This window comes from Lagopus muta, chromosome 19 (genome assembly GCF_023343835.1).
Source record: "Lagopus muta isolate bLagMut1 chromosome 19, bLagMut1 primary, whole genome shotgun sequence".
Lineage (NCBI taxonomy): Eukaryota > Metazoa > Chordata > Aves > Galliformes > Phasianidae > Lagopus > Lagopus muta.
In genome coordinates this window covers 9,696,478-9,716,393 of record NC_064451.1, presented here as the reverse complement: position 1 = coordinate 9,716,393, position 19,916 = coordinate 9,696,478, and the positions used below count along the sequence as shown (strand labels likewise).

At 48.6% G+C, this 19,916-nt stretch overlaps 2 protein-coding genes across 8 annotated transcripts in view; one reads left to right on the top strand and one right to left on the bottom strand.

Moving 5' to 3' along the window:
• Positions 1-11,052, bottom strand: part of PBX3 (PBX homeobox 3) — a 95,368-nt gene extending 84,316 nt beyond the window's left edge. Inside the window, exons 1-2 of one of the 4 annotated variants that reach the window (XM_048966460.1) lie at positions 10,883-11,052; positions 8,351-8,424 (exon numbers count right to left, since the gene is read on the bottom strand). In XM_048966460.1, coding sequence (XP_048822417.1) covers positions 8,351-8,399 — 49 coding nt within the window. In that variant the 5' untranslated portion in view covers positions 8,400-8,424; positions 10,883-11,052. Of the gene's footprint in view, positions 1-8,350; positions 8,425-9,075; positions 9,359-10,138; positions 10,204-10,882 lie in introns of those variants that run through there. The other 3 variants (XM_048966458.1, XM_048966459.1, XM_048966457.1) reach the window with 3 other exon arrangements.
• A 1,015-nt stretch (positions 11,053-12,067) lies between these two features.
• MAPKAP1 (MAPK associated protein 1) overlaps positions 12,068-19,916 on the top strand; it is an 85,527-nt gene continuing 77,678 nt past the window's right edge. For 3 of the 4 annotated variants that reach the window (XM_048966454.1, XM_048966456.1, XM_048966452.1), the window contains exons 1-2: positions 12,068-12,181; positions 19,301-19,624. In XM_048966454.1, the coding sequence (XP_048822411.1) occupies positions 19,366-19,624 (259 nt within the window). In that variant the 5' untranslated portion in view covers positions 12,068-12,181; positions 19,301-19,365. Of the gene's footprint in view, positions 12,182-12,231; positions 12,507-19,300; positions 19,625-19,916 lie in introns of those variants that run through there. The other variant, XM_048966453.1, reaches the window with a different exon arrangement.

Below are 19,916 nucleotides of genomic sequence, written 5' to 3'. Positions count from 1 at the left end.
AGCCCGACAGCCTTTTGCTAAGGTCTCACCCTGAATTAAAAGAGCAATCATCACTAATTAAGACAAGGAAAAGCAGAATCTGAGGAAAGCCCAAACTGCTCACCTGCAGTAGGTAAGGCTGCACTTAGACTCACTGTGATTTGACTAAAGAGAGCACTATAAATTGTTCTAATTGATTATTTCTTACATCGCAGTTTTAATTACACTCAATACTTTATAAAATTTTCATCGTACAACACCAATTTAACACAACCTCACAAAAATTTCCGGCAGGTAACATTCCCGATTCTACTGATAGGAAAAGTGAGGCAAAAAAAGGTAGCATTTGAAAGCTCCCATAAGACCTTCAGCAAGACAGCAGGCGGGCCTGGCCTGCTCCCACTCAGGTCTCTGCGCCCCCAGGGGGGAGGAAGGCTGTGCCAGGCACCAGCGGGACGCACAGCCCGAGGCGCAGGCCCTCTGCCCCAGCTGCCCTTCCAACAGAAGTAATGTCCGTGGGAGGTGCCGGCAGCAGAAAGTTAAGTTTGGTCCCCAAATGTCTTCATCATGTAGTTTTTTTGCTCAAGAAAGCTCAAAATAAGCAACTGGAGAGAGGTGATGCTTTCCTCCACTTTCTGCGATAAAAGCAGGCTTTGCAGGTTTGTTTGTGGGGTTGGGCGCTGCCCTTCCCAGCAAATCCCCACCACACGACTGCAGCAGCGCCTGCAGCATGGCCGTGCCTGCACGTCGTGTCTTGTATGCTTCACCATACGAACTTCCCAACAGCGAGTGATTGCAGCTGTTGGGACCAGGAAGGCCGTGTGTGAAAGGGCCTTCACACAGAGCTCTGGTGTTATTTCTTACCCCTTTTCCTCTCTTTTAACAACTGGGGCTGACCATGAGCACTGTCATGCCAGCACTACACGCCTGCTGGACTCTGACAATGATCTGTGAGGAGATGGGCACGCGGACACAGCCACTCTGCAGGCACTCAGCAATGACCACCAGAGGCTTTGTTTGGTTTGGTTCCGTTTTATTTTTTGGTAAGTTTACGTTCCATTTCCAGAATTACTTCTCAGATACTTTTAAACTGTATTATAAAAAGCAAACTAACCACAGAACTGCAGTAAAGCAGCTCCAAGGCTGAATAAAACACGCACACATGCAGAAGGAGAATGTGAACTAAATCAGAAACTCTCACCACTGAGCCATCCTGGAGTGTCCTAATACTGCGGAGGTCTCAGCGCAGTGATCGTACCCACCATATCTGCTCTAATAAATAGGTTCAATGAGTTGAGTTAAGGGCAGAGTTTAACTATTAACTCAAAATTTCCTCGCCGTTATGGCTGTAAGTCAATCCCTTAATGTTACTTTAACACAGTTTCTGGCAGTTGAATAAAATCTATGGTCAATATTACAACCCCTTCCTTCCTCAAGGAAGGAAAATATACGCATGATTTACATAAGAAATCCTGGGAAATCCAGTCAGGGAGCGGGCGGGGAATGCTCCAGGCCTGGCTGCCCAGGAACCCACACCGACCGCCTGGCTTCAGCCGCCCGGGCCTCCTGACCCAAACCCCCAGAGCAGCACAACCAGCAGGAAACCCCCACGCAAGCACAGCCTTCAGCACAGGAACAGCTAGCAGGCAACAAGGTTACAAAACAGAGCTGTACGATATATCTAAAATAATACCACAAAAATCAGATGACACAAAGAATTCTAATACTTTCCTTTTGTTAAGATACAGTAACCGAGAATACAATGAAATTCTTCATGTTCAGTATCTCCCATTAGATCAATTAATATTCAGAGAAAGCCTTTAACATGAAGTTTAAATAATCATAGAAGGAGAAAAAGAACCACCAATGTTCTAGAAGCTTCTCTAGACCTTTCAATCAATTTTATTTATATGCAAAACCAAGAGAAACTCAGAAAAAACAAAGCTCCTCCTGATGCTAAAGCTCTCAATTTACTGACAGGCAAATGGCTTCATGCTGCCACTTAATCTCATTTCTTGCATAATGCCCTCTAATTAGCATATCAAAGTGAATTAATACTTCTAGGGCATTAGCAATGGGAAAATCTGCTCCAGGCTTCACAATAGCAGTTAAGCAAGAGCCAAGAAATCCTCAAAAACACCACAAACCACTTTGCATTGCAAAACTGTTCAATTTATTTATCCTCTCTCTCTAAACACTTTTACCGCACACTGTTTTACTACTGTTCACCAAACAAAATGATAATTGCCAAAGTTACCAGCATCTGTAATGCCTGTTTAGAATCTTAATTTAGATTGTATGCTTCGAGATCTCAAGATGCTTTCATCTTTATCATACACAACAGGACGTACTGAAAAATTGTTGCTCATATAAAAAATATACACAATCAGGATAATATTCTTGAATTCCATTTCCACTTGCAATAAATAATTAAAAACTAAATAACATATTAAAAAGCCACCTGCTGGACAATGAGGAATAAGAGATTAGCTTTAAATGTTGATGCATGACTTGAGCATAGCAAAAGGTTTTGACCTGTAAACACACACAAACCCACCCCCCCTTCCAAGTGATTGATCTGCAGGACGTGTGATACCCAGCGCCTCGCACGGACTGCTACGAGTCGGAGAGCGCAACGTGCGCCGAGCCCACGGCTTACAAAGGGATTCCAAGGAAAACGTCGGAAATAGCATAAAACTACAATAAACGCATCGTGATTTTTGCTTAGTGCTCTCACGCAAAACAAGGCCTTTTTCCCAACTCCTGCAGCAGTAATACGGCAGAGCCGCTACCGCATCAGACCATTTCTTCTTTAAAAAATATTTTCAGAATCTGATTTCCGTCACGGTTACTCTGTGTGCAAAATATAAACCGCATTCTATAAACACCGACTGAAGAGAAAAGCCTGACAGCCATCAGCCGAGAGCCGGCGCTGAGCCGGGAAGGCAGCGCAGCGCCAGGCAGGCCGGCAACAAAGAGCAGCAAGCTGGGGTCAGCACGGCTTTCTGCAGCCCTGCCTGCAACACGAAAGCAAAAATGAAGCATGAGAGTAACAAAATAAATAACGATAGGTATTTATCCAGTACTTGGAGCCGATCTAAAGAGCGCGCTTTATTGAAAAATATATACCATTCAAGCAGCAGGCTTCATTCCCCTCCATATTTAATTCCCTGTTTACTTCCACTGCAAAGACAGCATTATGGAAGGGCTCTAACGCCCAGCTGAGAAGCACAATTCATCCGTTTGCCTGATGAACTACTCTAACTTTATAAAAGCATGAACTATAAGAGCTGACAGAAACTTTAATAATTTATATTAAATATTGATGTGAATTATTTACTCCATTCATACTTACAGACATGAATTGCCTACCAGAGAAAAGCAAATGTGACAAAAGGTCAACATGATGGTGAAAAAAGGCAGGCTGTGTCAGGCATGTGTTATCTGAACCACGCTGATCACCTTGATAAGCGAATAGCATTAAACATGACTGCTGAGAAAACAAACAAAGCATTCTTCTCGGGGCGTCAATTGGTGGCACACAAACAGCTCCATCCAGTTCCACCAACCATACCAGAAAAGGAAAACTCCGCCGAGCTCTGCGCTCACTTTGACTCAGCAGTACACAGACTTAGGATCCATTCTTATTATTAATAAAAATATTCATCATGCCCTCATACGCATCATGTGCGAGGAATTCCAAAGCAGTCTGGATACAAACCGGACTCTCTTTCTCTGCTACATAATTATTAATATAGCCTATGTATTTAAATATTGTATTACATTTGCAACAATTTAGTGCATCTAATTCTGCTGATATTTGTCTACAGTAGACTGCAAGTATCGTTATATTAATGTTTCACACAAATCAATATTTAAATTGAAAAACGACAGCGCAATATCCGTATCATACAACTTTTTCATTGAAAGCACTAGGAATAGAGTTTGATAAATGTGTTAAATCCTGCAAAAAGGGTCTCTTTTGCATTCACTGCGTGCTATTATTGTAATTTATCTCTCAATGCAAAAATTCCTATACTTACAACAAGCCCCTAAAACAAACCGCACGGTAACTCCCAGAATTTACTATTTTCTGATAAGCAAGCAAATGTGTCAAATTCAAAAATAAAATGAAGGACCTTAAAAAGCTATAAAATAAAATGCTCCTACTTAAATGAGTATTGACAACTACATCCACGTTTACCCTTTACGGAGGGCAAAAATATCCAACACCTGGAAGTACAGATCTGGTAACCAACATCTATTCAGACTGCTGCTGAAATGCAGCAAGGAGCTCCACCAGCGCTGTGTTCCGAAGGCACGCTGCAGGTACAGATTCTGCAAGACAAAGTACCCCAATTTTGTCTAATGAAAATGATCGCCATGGCTGCCTGCAGAGGAAGCGCCCTGTTAGAAATTCACCAAAGGGAGAACTGTGATTGTGAATACGTTTGAACCAGATGACCAAATGACACACGGGATATTTATCCAATTTGTTTTTTTCTAGAAGGACATTAATGAAGAAAAGCAATGCCTCTGCCATAAGGACAGTGTAACCAACCCAATATTCTACCGCATGTCTTCATTTGTAACACATGTGCTGACAATTTAAAAAATACCATTCAGAAGTAGAACCGATGATTCAAGGAAAAATTTAGGACATGAAGCATAAGAAAGGAAACAAAAGCTAAACAATTACACTGAAGAAAAGATGCATGCACACAAACACACAGTTATTATTTCCTTGTGCAGTCAGGGTACATCAGAAATAGGTATTCAGCATCTTGAAAATAGCACCAGGACTGCACATCAGGGTTTTAAACAGCTGAACTGAGAAACAATAACAGCACAGTTGGCTAACATACGCATACACATACATGTACATGTGTGCTGTCAGTGCCGTTTCACTGTTTCATTTGACTCCTTTAACGTTCAGATAGGATTGTTGGGATTGCATATTATTATAAATTATTGCAAGTTAGTTGCACTAAATAATGATTTACCAGCAGTGAAAAGCTGAAATTTATGTAACACAAGGGAACGATACTGTGCTGCAATTAAAAAAAAAAAAAAAGTGAAAAGAGGGGTTAATATCTTAAATCTTTGTAGGAGAAGAGGCAAAAAGCGAGTTCTTCTCAGCAAGTCACCTATCAGGCAGCTTACAGATGGTGCAGCATATTGACAAGGGGTGTTTCTGAAAGAGTTGGGCCATTTTCATCAATAATGAGCTCTGCAGCACGTAAGGGCACGATACAGACCTTTAATCTTCCGAACAGCTCTGTATGGCAGCTTTCAGTTAACGCAACAAAAATGTTTTAGCTTACATGAAGAACAGCAAGAAATGAACGTTGTGGTTAATTTCACTATTTGTCTGGCCTACTTGCTTTTCTTTTCATTTTTAAAACAAAATTCTGTACAAGAGGAGAACATTCTTAATGAACATTTTCTTCCTCTCTCCTTAGACATAAAAAATAGTTCAAGCAGCCCAACCAGCCGAGCAGGCCTTTTCTCCCCCTGCGGACACCTCCTGCAGTCGAGAAGTTCATTAAGTTTTATGATCTTCCCAAGTCAGTCCTGCTTATAAGCCTCACAAAGGCCACAAATCTGGCAAACCATCATGTATGCCATTAGGCTTTACTAGTAAATGAACACTATTTAGGGTTTGCGGTGACAGTAAATCAGGCTTTGGTTGGCAGCTATCATTGTTTTTGTTGGACTTACGCAAATAAATAAATAAATGTATCTGTGACTGCATATTTGCACTCAGACATTTTTATAAATGTCTTTTTTATAAGCTCCTACCCATAGAAAAGATTTTTGAAGGCAAAAAAATCATCTATCAACACAGTTGCAGACGTACTCCTATATCATCCCACTGGTAAATAATCGCAGTTCCCTAACTGTCTTAAGATTGTAAGAATTAAAACATTTTCATTTCTGTCTCCATGAGAATAACCAGTACCTCAGGTACAGCGGTGAGCTAACGGAGGATTAATCAAAGCACAGATCCGAAGGATGCTTAGCGCACAAATAGGAGCGATTAAAAAACACAGCGGTGCAGCTCAGTTCTGGATTGCTGCTGGTGGGCGCCGAGACAGACGGACACTCAGGAATGCAACAGATGCTGCGCGCCCCGAGTGCGGCACCAGGGCTTCTGAGTGGCCCCTGGCAGAGGCACAGCGCAGCAACGGGAGCCTGCAGGCCCCCGGCCGCCTGTCTTCATGTGTACCGGAGGGGCTTCACTAGAACTTCAGGCAACATTTTTCCTTGAACTAATTAAAGAAATGAGTGGCACTCAGTTTCTTCATGAAAACCATGCTACCTTGTGGTTGCCTCTAAGAATGCACGTTTCTATTAATACCTGCAAAGCCTTTAAGTATATTATGCAGCACTTTCTTAAATGTTAAAATGTTAAAAAAGAAATGTCAGGCTAAATTCGGTGAGCACGGTGATTTGCTTTGTACATGGCGACACCTCACAGGAAAAAAAACGACCGCCTAACCCTAAGAGCACAGCAAAAAGGCTTCAGATGCGATGCATCCATTAACTCATGCTGGGACGTGACGGCACTGCTCGACCTAAGCTGGGGATTCCTCCACTTATTGTCTCACTGCCGCCCTCACAAAGTACTCGCTGACTGTACTGAACATTACCAAAATATAAAAAAAGGATATAATTCAACATAAATATGACTTAAATATTGCATTCCTTATTTCAGAGCAGACACGACTGCGATTGCACGCTGTGCACCGGCTGCAGGCTCCCTTCTCACCCCTCAGAAGGGAGCAACGAAGCCATCACACAGATCCTACTGCCAGCACCAAGGTAAACTTCAGTTCTGATGAAAAAGCATTGAATCCCAGAGCACAATCCAGTTTGGTTCCCTGGACCATGACACAATGCAGACAATGAGGGGAGGGAGAACCCTTGCTTTAACTGCCTCTCAGATTGCTTGTCCTCACAGTTCAGAACTGTTTGATCTGTTCCCTATGAAAACAGTTTACAGGAGATATGCCAGGATTTGTGCTCCTGCTCTCGGTGCTGCAGCATGCTGATCAGAGCCACGCTGACACCAGAGCTCCAGCAGCCCTGGATGCACGTCCCCCGGATCCAGCTCCTGTCTGCCACAACCCACACCCTGGGCAGGTGCTGCTGGGGCTGGCAGGCACCCTCCTTTCCCCAGGGGTCCCCCCCTTTCCCTGTGGGTTCTCAGCTGTTCTACCAGAGGCAACTTGCAAACTTGGCTGGGCTACTTGGAGCACAAAGGTAGAATCTCAACTCACACACTGTCACTGAAACACTAAAAACATTTCAAATCTCAAAATCTTCTCAGGTTCCCTCTTACTTCTGCACGAATAGCAGCCCCAGCAAACACTCGCTGACAGCAGCAACCCCCGGACAGCCTGGGGTGTTCCGGAGTCACCCCTGCCAGGGGCTGGCTGTGCTCCCCAAGCCCCCCGCACACACAGGGCTGCAGGTCCCCAGGACCCGCGCCGCTCCAGCTCAGCACAAGCAGGGGCTGCTGCCAGCTCTGCTGCACAGGCACGAAGTTCGGGGAAGGAAAACAAACAGGCGCTGTGGACGGAGGGGCACCGTGCAGGCAGGGGGGAGGCAGAGGGGATCGCTCTCCTCATCCGAGGTAATGTCACGCAGTATAAAGTGGAATCAATCTTAATATTCGCAGCGCAGCCAATATCCAGCCCTCAGCCAGTAGCAGAGCCGAAGTGGGACCCGGCGGCACAGGAGCCCGTGCACAGCGCGCACCAAATGCACCCAGAGCCGCGCTCCGGGCACCTCTGAGCTCTGCTGCGTGCACACGGCGGCTGCTTCCCTCTGTAACCCCTTTCTTTTCAGTCTGCAACTAGGAGGGCTGCACTGGAGCACCAAACACAGCGAGAAAGCAAACCAGTGCACCAGTGTTCTTTAAAAAAGAAATTTCTCTGCGCATTCAGCGATGTAAGAAATTTGCAAAAATCCCTTAAAAAATGCCTTCAAGAAAAACGAGGCATTCATTTCCGTCTCATTAATGTAGCACAGAAAAAAAAAAAAAAAATTGTTGTGCACCGAATATAATTTCGGTATTTAAAACAGCACCGCGAGCTGCCAACTCGGAGCCGCTCCGCGCGCGGCCGCATCCGTCACTTCGGCGCTGCCCGTCCCTCCCGAGCGCTTCCCGCGCGGCGCCACTGGCGCCGTGCGCGGCGGATCCGGGGTCCGGCAGGGCGCTGCCGGGGGCCGCCGCGTGCCGGTATCCCGGGCCGGGCGGGGCGCGTCCCGCGGGCGGCGGAGGGCAGCGGCCGAGCCGCTGGCGGCAGCGCCGAGGCGCGGCGGAAGAGGGCTCAAGATGGCTGCGGCGCGGGCCGGCCCTTACCTGTTTTCTCCTTGATCTCGCAGAGGACGCTGAAGAGCGCGGGCTTCATCCTGTGGCAGTTCAGCGCGTGCTTCCTGCAAGAGAGCACACACGGCGTTAGCGCCCGCCGCGAACATGGCGCCCGCCGCGCCGCGCCGCCAGGCCGCCCGCAGAGCCCGGCGTCGGCCCCGAAACGGCCCCGAAACCGGCTCCGAAACCGGCCCCGGCCCGCGCCAGCAGCGGCCCGAGCGGGGCCGGCTCTCCGTGCGGCTCCTCTCAGGGCCGGGCCGGGCCGGGCCGGGCCCCGGGGCGCGCGGCGTAAATCAGCGCCGTCCGGGGGTGATTTATTGCGGAGCGGCCCGCGCCGGGCCGCGCTGCGCTTTGTTTTGTGCGGCGGTGATTTAGGACGGCCGCGGCTCTCCCCCCGCGCCGGTGTCTGCGCGGCGCCCCATCCATCTCCCGCCCGCCGGGCACGGGGGAGCGGCGCGGAAAGTTGCGGCCCGGCCCGGGGCACGCGGACAGACGGACAGGCAGACAGACGGACGCGGGGCCGCGCGGGACGGGGCCGGCTCGAGCACCGCCCGCTCCCGCGTTCGTTGCGTGGCAAAAGGCATTAAATAGCGCTTCGGCCGCGCCCCGGCCGCCTGCGGGCTCCTCCGGCGCCAGAAGTTCTCTCCCGAGCGCTCCGCGGGCCGGAGCTGCGCGCCCCACGCGCACCGACAGACAAGGCGTAACGAGACACCAACTTTGCTTGCGCCTCGTCCAGGCTTTGGTCGGTGATGGTCATGATCTGGTGCAGGATGTCCCCGATGTCCTGCTTCCTGCCGTCGCCGTCGGCCCCGTCGTGTCCGTGGGGAGGCGGCAGGGCCATGCCCCCCTGCACGGAGTGCCCCGCCAGGTTGACGCCCGCCAGGGTCTGCAGCATGCGGGACTGCTCGTCCATGGCCCCGCGCCGCGGGGGCACTGCGCGCCCGGCCTCGGCCCCGCCGCTCGCTCCGCGCTCACACGGCACAAAAAAAAAAAAAAAAAAAAAAAAAAAAAAAAAAAAAGGCAAAAACCCAGAAGGACGACGGCGGCCGAAGGAGCGGCGGCGGTGCCGGGAGCGCTGTCGGCGGCTGATCCCACGCTCTTCTCTCCCGGCGCGGTCAATCGCTCTCCTTTAGTTACGGTCTTCTCCCGTCTGCACCATGCCTGTGCCGGGCCGAGCTGCGCCGCTCCGCCGCTGCCTCTCCCCGGAACGATCTTCCTCCAAAGCTTTTTTTTATTATTATTAATATTATTATTATCCTTCCTTATTATTATTTTTATTGTAGCTTTCTATGTCTTTCCCCACTTGTCCAAAAATCTTCTTAGCAAAAAGGAAAAAAAAAAAAAAAAAAAAAAAGTTAAAAAAAAAATTCAAAATCACAAAACTTGCTTTCAAATCCCGCAGAAGTTGGGAGGGTGGAAAGGGCAAAAACCACAACAAACCGAGCGGCCCCCACCCCGGATCGCGACATAAAAACGCCACGAAAACACAAACACAGAGGGAAAAATTAATGGCCCTCCCCCCAAAAATAACGAACGATCCCGAGTCTGTGCGCGGGGGGACGGCGGCGATCAGAAGTTTGAACTCGTGCAAAGAAAAGAGCGGAAATCGAGGGGAAAGAACTGTAAAAAAATTAATTACACACTCTGTGCAAAGCAACGTGCAAAAATATCAGCCGGCGGGGATTTATGAGCGCGGCCGCCCGGTGACTGTGTGTGCTTTATGTTGTTTGATGGCCGCTCCGGTGAGGGATTGACAGCCTGCCAATGCCACTCACTCACCCTGCAGACGTGTCACCCTGTGAGCAGGCAGCGGCCGCGGCACAGGACGAGCCGCCGCGCCCCGCCCCGCGCCGCGCCGCCCCTCCCGCCCGCCCCGCCCCGCCGGGCGTGCCCGCCGCCGCCCCGCCCCGGCCCGCGGGGTCGCCCTCCCGCCGGGCCCGGCCGCCGCGGCGCTCCCCGGGGGGCGGCCTCCGCCCGGAGCGGCGGACCCGGCGGCCAATCGGCACGGGCGAGGGCGGGCGCAAGGGGAGGCCGCGGCCAATCGGCGCCGGCGGAGCGGCACCGCGCCCTCCCGCCCCCGCGGAGTACCCTCCCCCCCCGACTGAGAAACTTGCGATTGGGCCGTTCGAACGGTCACGCGGCCGGGGCGAAAGCCGCTCCAGGCCCGCCCCTTCCGTTGCTATGGGAGCGCCCGGGCGGAGGCCTCGCCTCGCTTCCCCTCCGCGCCGCCCCCCGAGCCGAGCCCGCGGCAGCCCGAGGGCGGCCTGAGCCCGCGCGGGAGCGGCGGTGGGCACCGCGTGGCAGCGCCCCGAGCGCGGGCGGCGGGCCGTGAAGGGAGCCGCCCGGGGAGCTGTGAAGGTTTCAGACAGCGAGGCTTTCGGGGACGTCGCTTCGGAACGGAGGGGCGCCCGGCTTTACGAAGCCGGGTTTTCTCAGCGCTATTGCGATTCCGCGTGGGGCTGTTACAGATGTGCACGTACACGGCATTACCTTCGGATCCCTGCCGCTCCGAGGCTCCCTTACCTGCACGGCCACGCTGCGCTGTGAGCAACGCACTCCCGCTGCGAGCTGTGATGGTGCTTCCACGACGCTCGGTTCGGTGCCCGGGAGCCCTGGCAGCAACTGAAGCGGTGCTCCGCGGTGGTGCTTTGTGACGGACAGCTCCAGCCAAAAGAAGGCACGTCCAAACTAAAGCCTCATCCTCGTCTCTTTGACACTTCATGGATCAGCTCGGGATCAGCATGTTCAGAAGAGCTCTTCATCTTCCTCCTCAGCTCCCGCAGCTTTCCTCTCAGCCACAGCTGCCATCAGCATGTCGCCTTCCCTCGGTTCCGTCACTCCGATGTCACCTGTGTGATGCCCCTCACCACATCCTGTGGGAGATGTTGACCCGCTGTGGGTCATTTCTGGTTTAGCGACACTTTTCCTGTCCCTCCCAGTAGGCATACAGATGTTCAAATCCCAGTCATCTTCCATCTTCATTACCATGGTGTTTCCTGGTACGAACAATTGTGCTCCTAGTGCCATCCAGCTTTATTAAAACTGCTACTCCCAAGAGCTGTTTTATTCTCATTATTTTGAATATTTTGCAAGTCGGCTTGCATCCATCCACCAAGTGCGAGGCTTTGCAGACAGACAAACGTGCTTTTGTTGAGGGCGTGCAGCTGTTCGGAGGCCGATGTCCCCCAGGTGTACCTGCGCCATGCTGAGAGGATGGCTGGCTTCACATCGTGACAGCAACACACGTGCCAGTGCTCCTCAGCTAAAAAAACGAGAGAACTGGGAAACAGAATCGGTGTCATCTGTCACATCTGCACCACGTCTCCGTCTGCAGTCAGCGCAGCTGCAAATTGTCACTAGTTTTCTTCATTAAAAATTAACAAGGCCATTTCAGGGGATTTTTTGTGTTTCTGTTCGAAGAGTCGCTAACTGCGCGTTTAATCGTAACATTTGTGAACGCGTCACTGCCAAATCTCTAAACGATAACGCATTCGGTGCTGCACGAGGCCCGCTCCCTCCAGCCGGCGGCGCGCCCTGGCCCTGCTTTTAACACAGCGCTCCGCGCCGCCTCACTGCGCCTCACCAAAGAGGCGCCCCGCGCCGGGCAGCCCGCGACGCCGCCGAGGGAACGGAGCCCGCCACTGCTGTGCGCATGCGCGTGGTGGAGCGGCCGCCGCGGCGCCACTTCCGGGGCGGCACTTCCGGGTCGCGGCGCGGCCCAGCTTTCTCGCTGTCGCGGCGTTCCCCGGCCCCGGAAGCGCTGCCCGGCCCGCCGGCGGGGGGAGGCGGTGCCCGGCCCGGCACCGCGTCGCGCCGCAGCCCGTAAGTGTGGAGGGGAACGGGACCCTCGGGCGGACCGCGCGGGGCGTGCCCGGTGCCACCCGCGCTGCATCCTTTCGAGCCGCGGACCGTCACTCGTTCCCTGAGGAGCCGCCCGCTGCCGCTCCGCGCACGGCCTCCCGTGCGGAGCGGAGCGGGCCAGGTCTGTGCGGGCGGGAGCGGCTTGCGTTCCGTGGCTCCGTTTTCGTGGCTGTGGGGCGAGGCTCGCGCCTGACCCTTTCCTCCCCTGCTGGTGGGGCGCGGCGCTGCGGGAGCTCGGCACTGCCCGCCCGGAGGGACGGACGCCGGCGTGGGCTGCGGGCCCGGGGTGCGTGCACGGCCGGAATGAAATTCTCCCACTTATGCTGTTTTGGTTTTCTTACATTCAGAGTAAACCTGTTCGTAGGCTCTTTATTTGGGTTAGATTTGGAAAAATGATATCGCTGTTTGTATGTAGATTTTTACAGAAAGAATTCAAGCGGTGAAGGAGAACCTGCCTGTTCACTCGGTGTCTGTTTCACCCAGCTACACCGCGTAGCATGCTCGACTCCTGACTTCTAGCGTAACTTTTCCTTTGGGGCAACAGAGAAGTTCAGGCAGTTTGTTAGGGCGAGGGGTGCATTACTCTTTCTGTATCACTGATGTTTTTAAACTGCTGGAGACTTTGAGAAGTCGATCAGTGTATGCACCAGTGAGAAGCCCTTTAGCCAAGGGGACAAGAGCATGGGGAGCAGGTTGCTTGCTGTAGGGCAAGACTGGAGCTCATCACCTCACCAGGGCAGGGATAGAGACACCTGGGGTGTGTAGGGCTTGGGTTGCACTATGGTCCTCTCCAGGATGGCGGGAAGCAATGTGCTGATGCCTCAGGTTGGGATGCAGAGACAGTGCTGGTCTTGGAACACAGTGTGATATTTCAGCAGCATCAGTGCTGCAACCAGTTGTCTTTTAGTGCCAGGTAATTCACTGTTTTAATGCTGCACGTGTTTGAGATGCACCTTGCAGTGACTTTAATGTCTTATGTTTTGCTAGCATCAGTTCTCTGTCAGAAGGGACCAAATGAGGGTTTTCTGTTGAACAGTACCACTCACGAAGACCCCCGTATGCATTTTAATATTAATTGTGAATGTGTTGAGAAGCTTCATTAAACTGTGATACCTACCTGCTCTCTGTAAGTTCATTTTCTTGTAGAAAGCAACACGGGACTAATCTCTCTCTTGTTTCCTTTCTAAATCAATTATTACAGAAGTGAAACAAAATTCCTTAAATGTGTTTTGGTGGCTCTTGAGGGAGAAGGACCATAAGTTTGACAAAAGAAAAGTTGAAAGCCAGAGAAAGTGAAGATTCACCTATGGCTGAACCCATAAGAATTTGTTCAGTTACATTTGTCACAAAGGCTTGATGTCCTGGGGGTGTTAGCATTTTGGTAGTGGAGGTCACATTTTTCTAGGACTCAAACTCCCTGTTTTGTTGCAAAGCTGTGTCTGGAAAACTGAAACTGGATCTGACACTGTAGCAGACACGTGGAGGGGAAATACTGCCTTCAGTTAGAAATGCAGTGATACAGTTACGTAGCAGCATAAAAGCTTTGAGAGTAGGCTGCTGAATGGGCTCCAGTAGAAGCAGGTGGGTTTTGTGCATTGGCTTGCTGCCAGGTTTCAGCTGCACGAGCTCAACTGCAGGCCGACATCGGGGAGCAGCAGGCGTGTTTGGTGCTGAGGCTCTCAGCGGATCCTGCAGGCTGCTGTAGGTACGGTGCAGCTCAGCTCTTTGTCCTGGGCCTGGAGCATTATCTGTAGGGCTGCAGACCTCCATGTGCTTTAACACCTCTGAGCCCAGTTCAGCTTTGATGCCTCCAAACAGGCTTCACAAAGCAGCTGTGTGAGTGAAGCACAGGCAGCTCACAAGTAGTTCTGTTACTGAGTGCTTTCCATGCTCAGGAAAGCCCAGTAAGTGCTGCATCCATTCACATGAAGTGGAAGGTGGCCTTAAAAAGCCTCCTTCTGTCCCTCAGTATTATACAGGCCAAAAAATGGGAAAGTGTTGAAGCTTTCTATTTTAGTCTTTGTTGTTAAAAATTGAAGTTTGTTAAAGTGTTTGAAACAGTTATGAGATTTTTAGGCTATTGAGTACTACAGTGAAGGCAGCCAGAATGGAAACTGTAATCTGACACTTGGGTAGTCTGAGCCTATGCTTTTAGCCAAGTGCCTGTAAGTAGATGTTATACTTGCCCATCCTAGGAATGTTAAAGATTAACAAGTCATCATTTGGGCAAGCGAGAGAGAAATCGTGGTTCCATGTAAAAGTGTTGCACACTGCTGAAAGTATTTCTTGTCAGTTCTCTTTGCAAGCAGATGTGGTCAGCATCACTGGCACAGGGGCTGCTCGTCCTCATTTCTGGAGTATTCATCAGGAATGAAAATAAAATGGAAATTGCAATGTGTTGTTTAAAAGGTATTCTGGATTTGTTTGTTATTTTAAAATAAATAGTGATAAGTGTGAATTCAAACCGCTGTTTGTTCTTGTTGTTACACTTTTTTTTTTTCCTGGTTGGTAAATTCTCCTCAGCACTGGCTCTGAAATTGGGCAGTAGTGGTTCCAATGTGTTGGGCCCTCACAGTGTGGTGCTGCACATGTAACGCATGTTCAGGTAATGCTTGCTAGCCAGTATGAAGAAATAAGCCTAATCATAGACACTAAAAATTAAGCAAAGTGTTTGCACATATTCAGATTAGGCAAAAAAACAGGCAAGATGCAGCTTTTCTAAACTGTTTCTGTCCAAACCATTCAGCGCAATATCGGAATGAAAAATGACAACACTTTGTCATCTGTTCAAATTGATATTGCACTCTTTGCAGTGACAGCTGAAAAGGCCCACAGGTGCCATATAAAGAGGTGACCATGTTGTCATATTTCATTTAGGCATCCCTCTGCAAAGCCATAATTACCTAATTAGGTTGTTAATTAGGAGATTAGCATTTCACTATATTGATAGAATGCTCTTTGCAAGCGTGATTCTAGTTACAGATTTGTCTGTCCTAATTTATAGTCTTTGCATTATTTTATACTTCTTTGCGTAAAATCTTGATGTGAGATAGCTCAGATTAGCTGAGAATCCACTTGTTTGCAATTAAATGAAGATTTGACAAGATAAAGAAGCAAACAGGTAAGAATAGATTCTTCCCATATGGACTCCAACGTTCTCTCTCTCCTTCCCTAAAGCTCTGTAACTGAAACATTGGATTCAGCATAACTTGCATCCTGACCGGTTTGACAGCAAAAATGTAGGCAAGTTCTGAGCAGTTCATGCATATAGAAACAAATATCCAATGTCAGATTGATTTTTCAGGTTGGAAAACTAACAGTGAATTTTGTCAGAATTTGTGTGTAATGTATTGTTTTCTCATAACTTTCAAATTCCCATTTCACTTGTGAAAGAGCACCTCTTTAAATGACTTAAATGATTATTTCCTTTTTAATGATGGGATGCAAAGCACGAATGACAGCTTCTCCAAGCAAGCATGCATTCTTAAATGCTCTTGAGCTTTTATTGAAAAATAGGCTTGAATTTTCGTGTATTACATTTCACTTTCCTTTATCCTCCACATACAGGAGTCTGGCATTCAAGGGTTTTGATTATTTGTACTGCTGCAAATGTAGATAGCCAGGACCATTTATGTAGCAATCGCAGACAGAAGTTAACTGTGAAATTATTTCATATAAACTGAATCATAAAATTTGAAGTATATTCGCACTGTCCTATTCCAGCTTGGTGCATGTAAGGAAAATCAATGTTATTCTAATCTGCTCATTTTTTTCATTAGTTTTTAAGATCTCTTTAAAGACCCGCAGCCAGCGAGGCGTGCAGCTCAGTGAATGTGGCCCAGGAGTGCTGAGGTGTAACTGTGAGATTCCTCTCGGAAGGTGCCTACAGACCCACCCTGTTCCCTCCACAAGCTGCATTTTTGTTTGGAATGGTTTTGTTTGCAGTGAGCAGGGTTTAACCCGCTGTTACTTCCCCAGGGAGACAGTCAGCTTAAACGTCTTTTCCATATGAGCCGGGTCTGTAGAATTACAAATAGGAAATATCCTTTTTCTGCTTCTCACTCTTACTCTTTACTTTTTCAGTTTATTAATACACAAATCCTTGCAGGAACTGCTAGGAGAATGTTGTGTGGAACTTCCAGCTGCTTTCAGCCAGTTGGTCTGAAAGAGTTACTGTTGAGTTGGTAACATTTCAAAGCTCTAGCTGTTTTCTGAAGCAGAAGAGTTTCTGCTGCTTACAGCTTTCTCCAGTTTTTATCACTTATTGTAGATTTAGAGGTATAGGAAGTAAATTTGCTCACATGTGATATTTGGAATTATGAAAGGTGTAACATAGAACTTTTCTGCGAGGAAAGCATTTCCTGTGCTTTGGTCAGTGGCAGTGTGTCACAGAGAGGTGCCCTTAGCCTGCAGCTTTAAGAGCAATAGCCGTGGGGAAGTTGGCAGTGAGTAGATTGTAGCTGGCTGAGCTATAACTATGTATATTTTCTTTTCTGATCCCAGTTGGGAACCAGTTTGTGTGCTTGTGATACATCGGGCACACGTGCCTGCTAAGACTGCCTTGTGTGAGCCAACGTGTGCGCGATGACAGGAACGTCGAGTCAAAGTCCAGCATGGAGCTGGTGCTCTTCGTGCTCAGGCAGGAGCCGGGTGTTGACTGGTGCTCCTCAGTGCAGGAAAAGGCTGTGGGCTGTAGCTGCAGTCACTGCGCACGGCCTGTTCTGCGTAGCAGTGTGTGAGCAGCCTGAAGCTCGGCGAGGGCAGCAGTGCAGCAGCAGGGAGCCAGCTGAGGGGGGCTGGAGGGGAGAGGGACTCCCCCTGATCTGGCTCTGCGTGTTGGAAACCGACGGTGATGATGCTTTCCCCTAAGTCAAGAAACCTGCATTTAGCAGTTATTTCATGCTCACGGTCAGACATTTGCTGTGTGGGGAGATGTTTGGGGTGGGGGGAGATGGAACTGGGCAAATCTGACTTGCTCCAGAAAATACAGCGTCTCCGGCAAGCAGGAGGGCTCCCAAGAGGTGATAGATACATTGTGGCAATGAAATTTCCTCCCCAAATTCAGGTTCCTGCACCTGGAGGTGACTACAGGGCCTCTGTGTGGGACCTCATGTCCCCTCGTGGTAGCAGGGTAGCTGTTTAAATGTCATGCTTTACTTATTTACTGAATTATGAATGAGGTTGATCTGCATAACAGCTGTGCTTTGCTTGCTGTGAAAGTCTATAGATGTTGTAAATACAGCAGTGGGTTACTAAAGAGGAACACGTGGTAGAAGTGGTAAAAGTAGTAGTCTGCAATCCAGCTGCCTGGCTGCTCCACGCCTCCTCTGAGGGCACCCGGCAGCGCAGCTCTGCCCGAGGCCTGGCTGCACAGCGGCCGTCTGTGCTGCGTGTGCTGAGCAGCAGCGCCCTGCAGGCAGGTTGGATAACGTGTATGGAGTGCAACAGACGCTTCATAAAGATCCAGAATGGAATGAGGGTCCGTCCCTCTGCGGGATGAATCACGGGAAGTGTTTGCGGTCGGTTGTATCTCATCATCCCACCCAACTGCATGTCGTACAGAAGTGCTGTTAGGGCTGCGTAGGTTTCACATTGCTCCTTTCATTTTTAGTGTTTGCACAGAGTAAGCTTGACAGCTGCCTGCAAAGTATTTTATTTAATAGCAGTGTAATATTTAGATACCGTGTTAAAAATAGCATTGGCTTTTTGTTGGTGATTGAAGAAAGTATAGTTGTGGTGCTTGGAAAGTCCCGACTTCTGTTCGGTTCAGCTCCTGCCCGTGAGGTAACAGCTGTGGGTGAGAGGAATGCAGAGAGGCGTGTGCTCCAAAAATTGATCTGGTATCTAATGTTGATGAAATTGATTACATGGAGGTTTAAAGGTATTCATGTAAAAGCTTGCAAAATTGAACTTTGCTTCTTTGAAGTCTTTGGTTTGCATTTCTCTGACCAGAGCTGTGCCATCTAGTTTACTTTGCTTCTCTCCAAAGGAGGAACCAGTTAGAGCTGTGCAGGTAACAAATGCTGAAGTACGGCATAAATATCTAAACTGAATTTTGGGCGCTGTTCTTTTTTTGTTTTTTGTTTTTTTAATAACTGTTAAAATAACTGGAATTTCTATGAATACTTAATTATTATTGAAAATAAATTTTTATGTATCCTTTTGAAAATTCTGAAGAGGAAGAAGGGAAATGCTTTTGTATTAAAGTTTGGACTTTGAAACGGAATTTCTGGTAATTTTTCAGTGTTTCTGTTTATTAGAGAAGTGACTGCGTGTTTAAAATGGTAAAGAAGCTTGGGTAATTGAGCACACTGTCTGCTAATAGCATGAAGTCGGGGTACAGAGTATAAAGGTAAAAATCTCGCATCTGCTGTTACATGTTGTTAACTCCCTTAGCAGACATTAAATCATTTCAAGTACAATAATAGTGTGGGAGGTACATTAACTAACCATTAACAATCTTATAAATACACAATTAACGTGCCAGCATTTATATGACACATTGATGGGGCAGCAGTAATTTGTGATTGGGAGTTTGTGGACCCTTTAGAAGCCTGAGGCAGTTGCTTATTTAGGCAAGTTCTTACTGCTCACAGGTAAGCATGGCTCTTTTCTGATGAGCGTTGTGCTAGGAATTATATTTAAACTACATTCTCAGTGCACTTTTAGAATGTCTGCATGCTGTGCTCAGCTGTATCTGCAGCCTTGTGGTCACACCGCCCCGGTCATGCGGCCAGGAGGCCTTTGGCGTGTGCAGCACAGCGAGGTGGGAGGTGTTTGCCTCGGGGCCTCCTGCTTTGAGGACAGCAAGGAATCCTTCAGGGACTGCAGGCCTACTTTCTGTAATGGAAATAGTCAGAAAATGAAGAACAGAACTCGGGCTGATGTGACCCACCATGAAACCACCGTTCTTTAAGTGGATCTCAGCAAACCGCGTAACTTCGGGAACTGGGACAGAACTGAAATAATTTGCTGTACAAAACTGAATCAGATTTTGTGCATCCAAAATACGAACCTTCTTAGTCAGTATTTGGTTGCTTCTTGTTTGTTTTCTAAATGCTGTGTATGTTGTATTTCTAGGTACTGTGTCCATGAAACAAGATGGAGAGAAGATAGTATAGAGAAGTGGTGGTCTCGTGGGCAGAATGGCTTTCCTGGACAACCCAACAATTATACTTGCTCACATTCGGCAGTCACACGTGACCAGTGATGACACAGGGATGTGTGAAATGGTCCTGATAGATCACGATGTTGACCTAGAGAAGTTTAATCCCTCATCAACGTGTGGAGATAGTGCTTCAGAATCACAGGGAAGCAATGGTGAGACTCAGGGCTATGTGTATTCCCAATCAGTTGACATTACCTCAAGCTGGGACTTTGGAATTAGAAGACGATCCAACACAGGTAAGTGATCTTTGCAGCTGAAACAGTGTTAACCTTTTAAATTTAGTTTCTATTAGTATTACGTGGATGGACAGGATTGACAAATCATAGCATGACTAGTTAGCTATCTGCCAATTTTTCCCTTCTGTAATATAGAGCCCCTCTTTGTAAAATACGTATTGTGATTCAGATACTTTGGTGTGCTGTCAGCTGAGTCTTAGTTGCTGTTTTACTTAATCATGTACAGAGGAGAGTTGAGGTAGTCAGCTTTACATATTAAAACAAATTGTAAAGACATCAGGTCTAAATCCAA